General features: G+C 35.5%; 1 protein-coding gene across 3 annotated transcripts in view; it reads right to left on the bottom strand.

Moving 5' to 3' along the window:
• jing (AE binding protein 2 jing) overlaps positions 1-14,757 on the bottom strand; it is a 194,231-nt gene that overhangs the window by 55,491 nt on the left and 123,983 nt on the right. The window contains exon 1 of one of the 3 annotated variants that reach the window (XM_088233089.1): positions 2,364-3,115. The exons of the other annotated variants lie outside the window; for them this stretch is intronic. Within the exon in view, the coding sequence (XP_088089215.1) occupies positions 2,364-2,425 (62 nt within the window). The 5' untranslated portion in view covers positions 2,426-3,115. Of the gene's footprint in view, positions 1-2,363; positions 3,116-14,757 lie in introns of those variants that run through there. 3 annotated transcript variants of the gene reach the window in all.

The raw sequence follows: 14,757 nt of genomic DNA, 5'->3' as shown, positions 1-14,757 counted from the left end.
ATGTCCTCAGATGCGGTGTGCGGTATGTGGTGGGCAAGCTGTTATAACGTGTACTTACTACAAATAAATAAATTAACAACAACAAACCATCACGCTGTTTCCCCGTAAGGATAGGCAGAGAGGATAGAACGCCACACCACTCTATCTTTACATACAGATCTCGCTTCCTCTACATTCATAGATTTTCTAATGCACCCGCGCCGATTATTCCAACTTTTAGCATGTCCATCTTCAAGTATTTGTTGGATTTGGTCATGCCATGTCTTTCTCGGTCTTCCTCTATTTCTGCATCCATCAACATAAGCATTGTAAATATTCTTAGCCGTTCTTTCGCTGTCCATTCCCTCTACATGTCCAAACCAGCGCAGAGCTCCTTTCTTGATTTTGTCGATAGTGATTATCTCAGCTTTACATTATGTACGGATCTCTACATTTGCGCATCTATCGTACATAGTTTTACCATACATTCGCCTGAGAGATCGCATTCCGACAGCAATCAGTCTACTTTCATCCATACTTCGCTCCCATACATCGGGGTCGGGACCAGGACTTCATTGTGAACTGCTAATTTTGCCAATTGCGACAAACATTTATTTGCCAAGGTTGATTTAAAAGCACCATTCACTCTGTTCCCGGCACTCACCCTCCTTTCAATATCTTTCTCAGTCATTGCATCCCTGGTAAACATACTTCCCAGATATTCAGTGATTTTACATTTAGTCATACTTTAATTTCTTTCAAAAACCATCATATTCATCAGCTAATCGCTTCCCTAGCATACATCGTGAATAATAGTATTTGTAAACTTCTTTTACATTTGAAATATGTAAGATTGTCACTACGTAGGTTGGGAAATTCATTTTTCAAATACGAAACGAGAGAAAAAAAAACTCGCATATAAGTTCTATACCTAATCAGGCTTGGAGTAGTAATGTAATTCCAGGTTGGCAAGGATGTAATTTCATACACCTGGAAGCGGGCAGCGGGCAGAAGGCACCAGGCACCAGGCAGCTAGCAGTTAGGCCAGTCTAGCGGCAAATTAACGACTAGCAAGTTAGTTTGATGTGATAACCGGTCTATGAACGTAAAAGGAAACAAAGGGTTATGCTGTACGCGCTTAGATTACTCATTCCTCGTTAGCATGGATTATCTGTCGTCGCAAAAGAAGGGACAGACAACGGGCACTTGATAGGCCAAGCGGATACGGAGCGGTCATTACGCTTTTCTTTTTTTCGATAAAATTACGAATAAGTCCACGAGTAATCTTCACTAAGAGACGGATGCTAAGCGGTGCCTATTGAAGATACCTAATACCTACTTAACACAAAGTGATTTTTTTAAAAACGCAATGAAAGGACGTTGACTGGAAAACTCGTCACTTGTGTTATGTCTATATTGTTGTACACACCGAAAGGTCAGTACTTATGCATACTGAGACTACTCAATATCGAATGCAATGCTAAGAAATTTATTTTGTAAATTACAAATACGTTATATAACAGGTAATTTTAATAGACAAATGTAAGTAATTATAAAATGTATGCAAATAAAGAAGGATTTGAGAATAAACGAGATACCTAGATGAAATAGTTTTCACCATTTCAGGAATAGTCTTCAGTCTAACATTTTTTTCGCCTCGAAATGATTTGTTACGTTTACATTGCGATGAAAATTAAATGAGTATTGCACGGTTTATTTATATTGACAGAGCAATTGGGCGCTTAAGTTTTATTTTACTCGGTAACGCGAGTAGGAAGTTAGAAAGTGGCTTTTCAATTTGATATTTTTTCGGAATGGTGAGAAACGAAAATGACAAATGGTACCCAGCACAGGGAAATACAAAAGGGAAAAGCAAGTGTGCCCAAGGAAACGCCGCCATTTTGACAAGCATAGTTCTACGGTCCCATGAAACTATTGAAGCGCACGTGGTGTAGGGTTTTGGGTTTCTGTTTCTGACAGTCTGGCCGTCTGGCGTGCGAAACAACATTAACATTTTTAAATTAGGAAGGGAGCGAAATATACCGAAGTACATGATCGTGTGTAAATACTTTAGGACATTAATAATTTAATATACGTGCTCATAGGTAGGTAGGTAGGTACTTAAATATACTGAAAATATAAATGTTACAAAGTTCAATATTTTCAGGATACTCTTATTCACTAGAACCTCAAGTTTTAGCAATGAAAACTAATATACATTTTTTTTGCAATTTCAAATGAAATTTGAATAATAACGCACATGTAAAAAAATAAAAAAAAATAATACGTACTTAGAACACATCTATGATGAGTATTTAAAAAGTTATTTTTATGTATAATGTCAATGGAAATACACAAAATTTTGAAGAGCATGTACTATTTACCTCCATTCGTGGTGTAACATGACTCCCGAAGCATTGCCACCACTGACAACATCGCATCGCATGGAGCTGGTAGAGTTGACTCCTTCAATTCATCGTCTAATGGATACGAGCCCCGGTGTATATAATATATACCGAAACCGTGCAAGCTCGCAGGTGGACAGTGGGCACTCCCAACGAGCACTGGAAATCCACTCGTGCGCTAGGAGATATGCGAACCACTTAATTATTCAGAGATCACTTTGTCATCGAACACAACTGACCCAAAACTCGCGAACGGAACTTTAACGCGGTTAATTAACGATGGAAAAAGTAACATAAAATTAAAACTGTTTTGGAAAGAAGCAATATTTGTAAAAGTAGCAGTTAGTTTAGTCACCAGTTTTTTTTCAGCGCTGAACAATAAACACAGAAACAAAAAATATGGCTATTGTTAAAACCTATTATAAAAGGTCCCTTTGACGAGCAGGTATACAAAATACGGACCGTAAGTTTAGGAAATAGAAAAATCTACACTCGCGCACACTGCTGCAGTCTGCATAGGAACTGCGGCTCCCCGTCGCTAGAAATTGCAGCGGCCCTCTGACACAAACGCGATAATGCATTTACGCGGATGCCGGGGGTTTTAAAATAATAACACGGTGTACAAAAAAGCGTCAAATGACATCAGAGATGTTTTAAATAACGAACGACCGCGATACCGGAGGACAGCGAGAAGAGTCGTGAACGAGCGCCCTCCGCCGCAGTTCGGGCGCGAATGACTGCGGGGCCGCGGGGCGCGCGCCCGCGCCCCCCCTCGCCAGTGCCACGGCTAGCGAAGTGGCAGGGGTAGGGGGAGGAGGAGGGGGAGACCCACCCGACCTACCGAAGGGGAAAGGCTTAGGCGGAAAGCGCACCAAAGCTCTGCTTTTGTAGCTTTGCATTCTTCGTCGTTTTACTCTGCCATCGTAGTTAGAAGCGTGGGAATATTACAAAAATCGAATTGCAAACTTTGGCACTAAAAACATAGTTGATAATCCTATTACAGGAAAGTAAACAGTAAAAATTTGCAAACGATAAAACTTTGTAGTTAAAACAACTTTTAGATTTGTTAATAACGGGTCGCGGTCCCGTGGCTAGTGCTGCGGACTCACGGCTTAGAGGTCCGAGGTTCGAAGCCCACTCTGCCCCAACTCGATTCCCAATTTCTAATAGTGAGCTTTTTTTTTCATATGTATATTTACATAGAATTTTAATTAAAAAGTACACTTAAAAAAATACATCTTAAAATTAAGCTATAACATAAATTGGGAAAAATGCAAACAAAGACTTTAGCGTCTGAGCGTGAGCCATTCCTTTTTTAATTATTAATAAGTTTATAGCATATAAATATGGTATGACATGACCACGAAAATAAAAATAAAAACTAAATTAACATATGCTGATATTATGAAGTTATTTGCATCTCGTTGAAAATGGCCCTGAAATTGAAATATTTGGGTAAAAAAAATATTCATAAAACATTTGATGGGCGACAATTTTGAATTCAAGATACCGCAAAAACTTTTTAATGCAAGTTATAAATTAAAATACCTCTCGGTACACTTCCACTATTTATTTGCCAATTGACCTTTCACCCTCCAACGGGCATCTTCAGACTTGTGATAAGTATACTGTATTAAATCATTTATACAAAGCAGGAATGTTCTCCCTTTTTTCAACTAAAGTAAAGAACGGGATAGGTAGCCGTATTAGAATATTATACCTAATATGTACACAAGTAAAGTTTTATCGGTCCTGAGATGAGTTAGGTAGGTACTTAATAAATATTTTCTATCTTGACGAATCTTAGTTTATGTCTGTGACCGATCGGACGAAGAACACAGTGTGTAAAGTTAAAATTAAAAAAGGAAAATTCGCCTTGCTGCTATTAAACGTCCCGAATTAGATTTCTGGGAAGATTGACATCAAATATCTGTTTATAAATATGGTTTTTCACTGAAATATTTTATTGTCCCGGACTGACACTGACACCTGAAGCGTAAGACTGATCACCTTAACTTTTTGTAACAGATGATCCGAGATATGCTCCATTAAGTTTACTAATGTGCTGCCCTATGCACCATTAGGTGCGAAAAAGGGTTAGGGTAAAGGTGAAGTTTATAACAAATTATAAATTGTTTGTTAATTGTGTGTCATTATAATACCTACATAAGAACTTTTTAATATAAAAGCTATAGAAAATAAGTTTGTGAAAAACGTAACTTTGTAAATGGTTTCAATTTCTCGGTAATACAACAGTACGATTAAAATTACCAGAAAAACTAGATCCGCAAAATCGTAAATTCCTGAGGCGTCAATAAAGTCACGTTACAAATCCTTTTCTTTGTTACTTTGAAATCTGTTGGACGGAATATTACATAATTTCAAAGCACTTCTAACTTTTTACAACAACAAAAATATTGATATTACGAGGTTCACGGTTACACGAGCGACAGCTCGGGCGTGAGTGGGTGTAGGTACCTACTGTACTAGGTCTAGGTACTTAGGGACGCGGACGCCTGCCGTGCGATCATGAATGGCTTTCAACAGCTTTATCGATTTTGAGTTAACTCAAAAATGTATCTTTAGCACGTAGGGGTTTTAAAGTATAAATACAGTTTTTGAAATTTGAAGATATGTGGAAAGTTCAAATATGTGGAGAATACTGAATGTTACACATTATGTATTCATAAGACCTGTAAATATACCCAGGCTACCAAATTCCCTTAAAATCCTTGCGTCTCTTGTCTAATAAATTGATTGTTATTTAATCAGAAACTCCACAAGTCATTAACTGAACGCCGCACGTCAAGCCACTTCATTTTTAAAAATTATTGAATATAAAATTCCCTCGAGTGCGTAAACTTTTTTTTTTAATTTATGCTTATTTTTTTATGAAATCGTAATGAAGAAAAACGTCAGTTAATAGTTTTTTGGAGACCCCTAAAAATACTTTTTTTTTTTTTTTTGCACCACAACAGGCCAGGAGGCCCAATTACAGTGGTGAATTACATCACAGAACACCCAGGCTTGAGAAAAATCACATTTAATTTTTGTGTTCTCACCGGGAATCGAACCCGGAACCTTCCGTCTGTGAGTCGAGCGTCTTGACCACTACACCACGGAGGCCGCCGTTTGTTGAATTGTGGGTCTCTGAATATTACGACTTAAATTTTCCTTAATTTTTTGTACAATTTTGCCGCTGACTAACGATTTCAACTCAAAATTTCATGGAGATATTTACTTTTTGTGTGGAAAACTTATTGACTAAATCTGTCGAAAGTAAAACTAAAACAAGTCTCTTTTAGAAACCACGTGTCTTAGAAAACTTTTATTCGCCGAGTTAAAACGAAAGTCTTTACATCTTCAAATTGTATTTAGATACATACTTTACTTGAATGGGCCATCACTCGTACAGAAGTAACATACGTAACTGGAGATCTGAACATTCGTTTCGACCGCAAGACGGATTCAGAATCGGTTCGTTTTAATGCACTTTTAAGTGATTTCGATTGTTCACAAGAAGTAAATACCCCTACACATGATGCGGGAGGTACACTTGATGTTATAATACGACGGAATTGTGATAAAAAAATCACAGTTTTTGTAACAGACATCGGACTTTCAGACCACAGATTAGTGCACTGTAAAATTAATATCCAAAAACCAACACCAACTTACAAAACACTCGCATCAAGGCCATGGAGAAAATTAAATTTAGAACATTTTAAATCCGAACTTCTGACATCGTTGATTGGTCCGGACATTGACCGTCGCTCAAACGACGTCGATCAATTGGTTGGGTTGTACAATGAGGTACTATCTAACCTGATAGACAAACATGCACCATTTACTACGAAAACTATTCGAAAAAGGAAATCTGATGCATGGTTTGACGAAAATTGTCGACTCAAAAAGAAAGAGCTAAGACGTCTAGAACGCAAATACAGAAACACACTGTCAACTTTGGACCGATCAATATGGTTAGATATGCAAGCCTCTTATAGGACATTTATAAAAGAAATAAAATCTAGTTTCTGGTGTACAAAAATCACTGAACAGAAAAAGTCTCCAAAACAACTCTGGCAAAGCCTTCAATCTGTTCGTGGTGACTGTATAGCAGAGACATCTAACACAAGCGCTACTGCCACTGATTTTGCCGACTTTTTTACAAATAAAGTCGAAAAAATCAGACTGGCGTGTAGTTCAGCGAAAAAACCTGTAATTTTAGATAATGCCCTTCAAAAATTCAGTAAATTTGAACCAACGTCTATAAATGAGGTTAAAAAAATTGTTGCGGCATTACCCAACAAACAATGTATATTAGATCCGATGCCAACATGGCTTTTGAAAAAATGCATTAACGTATTAGCTCCATTTTTAACAGATTTATTTAATACATCCATGGAGCGCAGCATTGTTCCGAGAGCCATAAAAAAAGCAAATGTAACTCCACTTTTAAAAAATTCCCAACTAGATGTGGAAGATCTTTCCAGTTTTCGCCCTATTTCAAATCTTCCCATCGTATCAAAAATACTAGAAAAAATAGTTTCTCACAGGCTCGTTAACTATATCGAGCGGAATTCTTTATTTTCGGTAAGGCAATCGGCATACCGACGTTTTCATTCCACGGAGACGGGAGTGATAAGAGTACTGTCTGACATTATAACGTCGGTGGACTCTGGTAATCTGGTGTTGATGGCTCTTCTGGACATGAGTGCTGCATTTGATACTGTAGACCATAATATTTTGCTTGAACGTCTGGAGAAAACTTATGGTATCCGTGATCAGGCACATATGTGGTTCAGTTCATATCTTAATAAAAGAGAATATGCAGTCGTGTTCCAGGGTAAAAGCTCAACCAACTTTCAGGTGTCTACAGGAGTGCCTCAAGGGTCAGTACTCGGACCACTTCTCTATCTCCTTTACACTAAAGATATAGAGAACATTATCAAAGAATGTGGATTGTGGTCGCACTGCTATGCAGATGATACGCAGATTTATTTTTATTGCAAACCAGGCGAGAGAAGTGTGCTTGTCAATTTAATTGATGGATGCATCAAGAAAATAGGAAACTGGATGGCTGAAAACAGACTAACATTAAACCCATCAAAAACTGAACAACTGTGGGTGGCTTCAGCCAGACGACAGAATTTGATCCAGGATACGGCTCTACCCAATGTAGGGAGTGCCGTTTTACCCACCGTTAAACTACTGGGAGTTTTACTCAATTCTGACCTATCTCTTGACGCTCAAATAAGTAGAACGATAAGTTCATGCTTCTACCAGCTGAGACAAATTAAATGCATACGCAAAAATTTGCCGGTTGATGCCGCCCGTCAATTAATAAATGCGTTTGTAGTGTCTAGAGTCGATTATTGTAATGGTATCTATGCAGGTCTACCAATGAACAAAATGACTCGCCTACAATCTGTATTGAATGCCGCAGCGAGACTTATTTTCGGAATCTCTAAGTTCAGTCATATCACTCCACTACTTCGGGAACTACACTGGCTACGTTTTCCACAGAGGGTCGAATACAAACTCTGTTGGCTTATGTATAAGTCACTGCACAACTCGGCTCCGGAATATCTAAGGGAACTATGTATTCCAGATGAACTAGCTGACAGGCGTCTCACGCTTAGATCAGCTACGTCTACGGCGAGAGGAAAAGTTATTATACCTCTACGCAAACAGCGCACTAAATTTGGTGAGCGCGCATTTGCGGTCGCAGGCCCTATGGCATGGAATGCTCTCCCAGCAGAGGTGCGAGGCTGTGAAAGTGAAGTGATGTTTCGGAAAAAACTTAAAACCCACTTGTTCTCTAAATCATTTGAATAAATCCGTAGCACGTGACAACAAAATAAATTATTTTAATCAAATTACAAATTTAAAGCTTCAATTAAATTAACTTAACAGTAGAATCACCATGTAAAGCGCCCTTGAGGTATTTTATTACGAAAATGGCGCTATATAAGTTATCCACAATAAATAAATAAATACTTTTATATTGTAAAAAATCTAAGGCAGCACCTACTTATGAAAAAACAAATTAGATAAAATTTAATAATTATTATGATACAATGAAATCAGTAGTGAAAAATTCTAAAAATATATTTAATGTATGTACCCCAACATAATAATTAAAGGTATTGCAAATTATAAGCCTCGGTCGGTTGAGGGGCTTGAACATTGTATGAGAGATCTTGGTTAAAAATCTTTTGAGGAAAATCATTAGTCTTAAATTATCCTTTTAAAGACTCTTTTCCGAACTTCAGAGAATACCCGGAGAGGATTAGCAAATTAATGTTTAAAACGCCAGTCGGTACTGAAATATTCCCGGCTAAGATACCTACCCGATACTAAGGTATAATGTTCAGAGGGTAAATACCTGAAATCGGGTTTAAAACAAACAAAAAAATATGTAAAGTAAACCAGGATTAATAATCTGTAATATTATTTTATTGGCGTGGAGCGGCCGACATTATAACACAGTGAGCTTTGTAAAAGTATACTACTAAAAGCGTCCCCAAAATATGTATCGAGAACCTATTGAAATATCTATCATCATAGTATCAATGTCGTAAAAAATATAAGAAAAAGACATAAAAACACAAAAGAAAAAAAGCAACAAAAGTAAAAAATAATGTACACTGGTAGAGACGTAGAGAATATTGTCAAAGAAGAAACATGAGCGTTACTGGGGCGAGTGAGTTTAATTATCAGGTAATTGATTATTCATGGTTTATGGTAATTTTATTGGTATTAATTTCTTTTTAAGTTTTACTTATCATTAAAACCTATAATATTATGTTCACGCAACCAGACTTATTTTACCCTTACTAAGTAATAAATTAATGACTGTTTAAAAATTAACTCGCCAACACAAAAAAAAAAAAACTATTTATGACTTTAAATGTTGAGCACAAAATTATATTACAAGCTTATAACTTACAACTCAAAAAGGTTCATTGTAAATATTGCAGTGTGAATTTCAAGACCAAAGTTTGTAACTATATTATTGAGAAATTTATGACTTTGGTTCATATCAGCCTAACCTTTTGGTGAAAAGCATGGTGGTTAGCGAATTAGTCAATACGATATTACTTTTACGATGGATTTTATAACTTTTGCAGTTAAAGCATGAAATTGGGTAATCAAATTCAAATCAAATCCAATAGAAGAGTTATAACGTAACATTATACTATGCCTAGTACGGACCATGGCTCAGTATAATAATATTATATATTTAATACGTCGGTAGGTGTATCATTTTACATCAATCAAAATTCAGGTAATTTCTTGTATCATAAAACTTTCCGCCTTCTCGATTAAGTGGATAGAGTATTTTGTATTTAAAGATTATTCAAGAGCGTTAGGGTTTGATTTAAATAATGTGTATGAACTTGAACGGTATGGTCATTTTAACTATAATAATGACAATGTTTATAATACTTTTTGTCGAAGCGTAGTGTCAGTTCATAATCTTACAAATATTTTCTAAGCAGGTATATTTAATCAAAGGAGAAAGTATTCCGAAGAGTTTTATTTAACCCTTTGATCCCTGAACATAAATTTAGTAGTTTTTAAATATTTTCTTTTTTAATGACGATTACATATTTTTGTTTTTTAAAAAAAAACTTCATTTATAACAAAAAAGTTGCACAAATTCGTAACGTCAGAGAATTGTGATGTAAAAAAAGCAGTTATTTTTTCAATGCTACATATTAACAACAAAAAAATGAAAAATCAATATTATAATCCAACAACAAAAATACTGCAAAAAAAACGTCATCCTAATATTGAAGTTTGTAAAGTAGTACTAATTTTACACAAATAAACTGGTGACAGATCTACGCAAAACTGATCCCTAGGAGTAATATTTTAAAACTAATTAGGAACTTCAAAATGACCGAAGCTACTCAAAACCGTCCAAACCGACAATGATTAGTAACATCAAACGCATTCTCATAAAATAAGAGATGTATGAGTTTTTTTACACCGTGACAAATTTGTACCGTCAGGGAGCAAAGGGTTGAGTGTTACTTCTAACTAGATACAAATGTATTATCAAAAGGAAACATTCAAATAAGGATTAGTTTTGTGACAGTTTTGTATCGTACAAATTAATATATTATTATATTCTCAATGAGAAGAAATACGACGGTACTCGTAAAGGTTTCGCCTGCACGCGAAGAAATGTTAAAATAATGTCGGTTCAGTGTTAATTCTACTACGCCTACGGACGAATGTGTCCTAAAAGGAACATTTAAATTGAGGTCAGTTTAGTGCCAGCTCTGCTACACACGAATGCTTGTTCAACTTCCAGGGGTTGAATGGATCCCCCAATAACTCATTCAAAGGCTCGGATAATGTGTGCTTTCAGTATGTATTCTACATAGGCTCGCTGCACTCGGGTCGCGGGGCGGGGAGGTGAACGCCCGCACCAAGGCCGGGGGCAGGAGGGGGGGTAGGATGATCTCTCCAGGGGGTGGAGGGACGAGTCTTCCCCTCTTCGCCCCTCCTCGCAACATACCCGCCCGGCAGACACTTGGATGCGCATGTGTGGCATATATGCGTTACTTTAAGTGTGTAAGTGTGTTGCCCCTCGGCCACACGACCGTAACTAAAATTATTTTTTCCTACCATACTAAGAAAAACTAAGTAAGTACCATAATAAATTAAAAAATAGTTTAAAACAATTTGGAAATCAAAATACAACAGCGTCGAAACCTTTAATGAAATCTTTATGGCCATGTTAGAGATTTGCATTATAATCACGCTAAGATACCGCTCGGACTTGATTTTAAAAAAAATATTTAAAAATATTTATTGTAAAAAGTCAATCTTATATGAACGGCATATGAGTAGTAAAATGTTATCGTAGTAACATTAATATTATTGGTAATTTCTGTGTTAAGAAAGAATGTGATACCATCATGTGAGGTATGTTTGGAAGGTTCTGTATGGATAGAATTCCTCGGTAGATAGAAGATAATGATTTATTTTTGTTGAGAACTATTGTCTTGTGTTTTTACCGAATTCTGTAAAATACAAAATTAACAAAAAAAAAGATTTTTTGTATGTTTAATTAGTAAATGGTTCCTGTTTATTATTGTAGTATAATATCATCAACATCTCAGATTTTCAAAACAGGGGTATTCATTATCTTTTCTGACAAGTACCTATATTTCCATTTCTTGTCCATATGACAACCATTTGCTTTTGTGGCTTTTGGGTATTCGATTCGAAACAATTGTAAAATGGTTGTTATGTGTATTGATGTGCCGGTAGTAATAGTAGATTTTGGATTAGGTAGCACGATATATGTGGCAACGGGTTCTAGTAAATTTAATTTAATGGCGAAGAAATATAAAAAACATCACATTGCCATTGGAGTGAGCGCATTATGAAATAGTAAATACATAGACACGACCTTATACCTCTTCGTGTAAAAAATGCACCTTTCTTGGCCACTTTTTAGGAACGTCTAAATATTATTAATCATTAGAACCCGAACCTCCTTTACTTTTAAAAAAAATAATTTTTTATTAAATTTTTATTGATAAACCCTTACGGGTTCCGTACATTTAACAAAATATTTTCACTTTTAAAATTCACATTCTACTGTTAATAATAATATTTTTAACATCTTTTGTAAAGGTTGTCTGAGTCTTTTGTTTAGTTTTGTCTGGTAGTTTATTGTATAATTTCAGTCCATGGTTTATTAGTCTCGATTGTCTTTTTCTCGTTTTAAAAAAATGTATATGATAATTTTCTGACATTCTCGTATTGTGTTCATGTTTACTACAGTTTTTTTCGAGTTTTAATTCTTAGTCTACAATTACATCAGTGGCTAATTTATGAATAAATTTTAATGATTTAAAGAGTTCAGTTACATTTAATTGTTTAGTTTGTTCAAAAAGTTCTTTAGTTGCATTAGATCACCAAATGCCGAATTTGATATAGAGCCCTATACAATTTCTCATGATTTTCACTGTATCCATCGGAATATTATACAACCCTGCAATTGTGATATATTAGAAAATATTAGTGAGTATGTTTATTTGGGATTAACTATCGATTGCCATTTTAAATGGGATGCTCGTGTACAAAAATTGTGCAATAGACTTAGATCAAAAGTTGGTAAAATGCATATATTGAAATATTATGTCTTTGATAGTACTTAAAGAATAATTTATTTGTCACTTTCAAAATCAATTATAAGTTACGCTTTAACCTCATGGGCTTTTTCCAGTAATAAAAACATAAACCTTGTTCAAAACTTACATAATTCAATGAAAAAATTTTAATTGAAAAAAAAATGTACTGTAAGCGACAGTACAATTTCCAATATCCTTTTTGTATAAATCTATAAATATTTTATTTTATTTTATTTATTTTTATTTTTTGCACCACAACAGGCCAGGAGGCCCAATTACAGCGGTGAATTACATCACAGAACACCCAGGCTTAAGAAAAATCACATTTTTAATTTTTGTGTTCTCACCGGGAATCGAACCCGGAACCTTCCGTCTGTGAGTCAAGCGTCTTGACCACTACACCACGGAGGCCGCCAATTTTATCCGTTAGAGCTTTATTATGGTCCAAGCTGGTTTCTCAGCGTGCGTCTCTATCTGAATATAGAAATAAATTGGAACATGTATATAATACTCGGTTCACTAGTGTAGATGGACTAGCTTTCCCTAAATTTAATAATAAATACGGGAAAAGAACACTTGAGCACAATAAACCAAAATGTATAATATGCTCCCATTAAATATAAAAAATCAAAAAAACTTATCTGTCTGCTGAGAATCTGGCTTTAAGAATGTGGTTTTTTGTATTGAAATTTTTTTGTTTTTCTTTTTTATTTGGCCAATTTTTTATTTTTGATGTACATATTTTTCATTTTTTCCATAGTACTAAGAGTTTTTATATATATTGGAGCTTAACTTTAAGCACCCGCTGACGAACTGCATTTTATACAGTTCAGTAGGACTTGATAATAAATATGTTTTTATATTTTTGTATGCTTTTGATAAATAAAAAAAGTTTATGATGGTGAAAAAATATAAGTAATTTAAAATTTATAAATGATTCGGAGCAATCGGATATTTAGTTTACCATCATCCTTAACACATTTTATGATATATATATAGTATACAATACATACATATAAAAAATCGTTAAAAAAATAATTAGTTTCTGCCTAGTTTTCTGTAATATTGTTTTGCTCCCATTTAACATTTGTAAATACTGTATTTTTTAATTTTTTTTGTATTGAAAATAAATGTTTGCGTTCTTATGATTTACTCAAATATTTAATTTTGATGGCCATTTTCAACGAGTTGTAAATAACTCACTATTAGAAAATGGGATCAAGTTGGGGTAGAGCGGGATCCGAACCACGGACATTTGAGCCGTGAGTCCGAGAGACTGGCCACGGGACCACAGCCATCCAACCAACACAATATTACCAAGAATGGTAAAAGCCATAATGAATGAAAAAAAAGCCTGTTCCTAAATAAGTTCTTTGTCAAAAACTCCGTGGAAATATTTTTTTTGTATAAAATGGTATGTAAATAAATATACCTACGTTGATCTTATTCTAGTTACGTGAAACTAAATTTTTTAAATGCAGTTATTTCGGTTTTTCTTGCCAACATTTTTCAAGCCACATAAATATTGTATTCAAATAAACTAATTAACTCTAAGAATTAAAAAAATTATCTTACGCATGCGCATATGATGAACATCGTTTCCGTTTAGCTCCCATCGCGTCGATTGAAATAAATAAACAACACGTAATGGATTTATGTAAACCTCCGGCGGCTTAATCTCCTATTAATGTCTTCTGCGGGAGGGACTGATCCGACTGCAGGACATGTGGCGCACCATCGAGACAATTATGCGGAGCCGAGCGAACCGCGTTGGTGCATTCGAAACCAATTTATGATGTAAACTGACACATTTTCAGTTTCAGTGGCTGACAACATCGCACCACACAATGCACTCGTAAATTTGCACTTCGAGACTCGCGCGGGCACACAGCACACAGCACACAGCACACGCTATACACAATCATATAATAACATACAGCGCGGTAAATGTCCCGTGACTCGCTGCCCATTCTGGCATTAAACCCGCCGAGTTATTGTGCAGATACAATATTTCACATCTCAGATCCGCGATCCTTAGGTACACCTCGTCACACTGGAGAATGTATTTGAACTTCAACCGCAATAAATTGCACACACAAACCAAAAATCTAATGTAGAAAAGGGCATCGCGAATAACAAGTAGAGGTTATCCAGGATGACAAAAACTAAGCGATAAAAAGGGAAATGACATAGCCGCGAGTTCAATAAGCGAT

Source organism: Micrasema longulum, unplaced genomic scaffold, assembly GCF_059751315.1.
Source record: "Micrasema longulum isolate JH-2025_06_02 unplaced genomic scaffold, ASM5975131v1 h1tg000076l, whole genome shotgun sequence".
Lineage (NCBI taxonomy): Eukaryota > Metazoa > Arthropoda > Insecta > Trichoptera > Brachycentridae > Micrasema > Micrasema longulum.
This window is presented reverse-complemented; position numbering and strand designations above follow the sequence as displayed.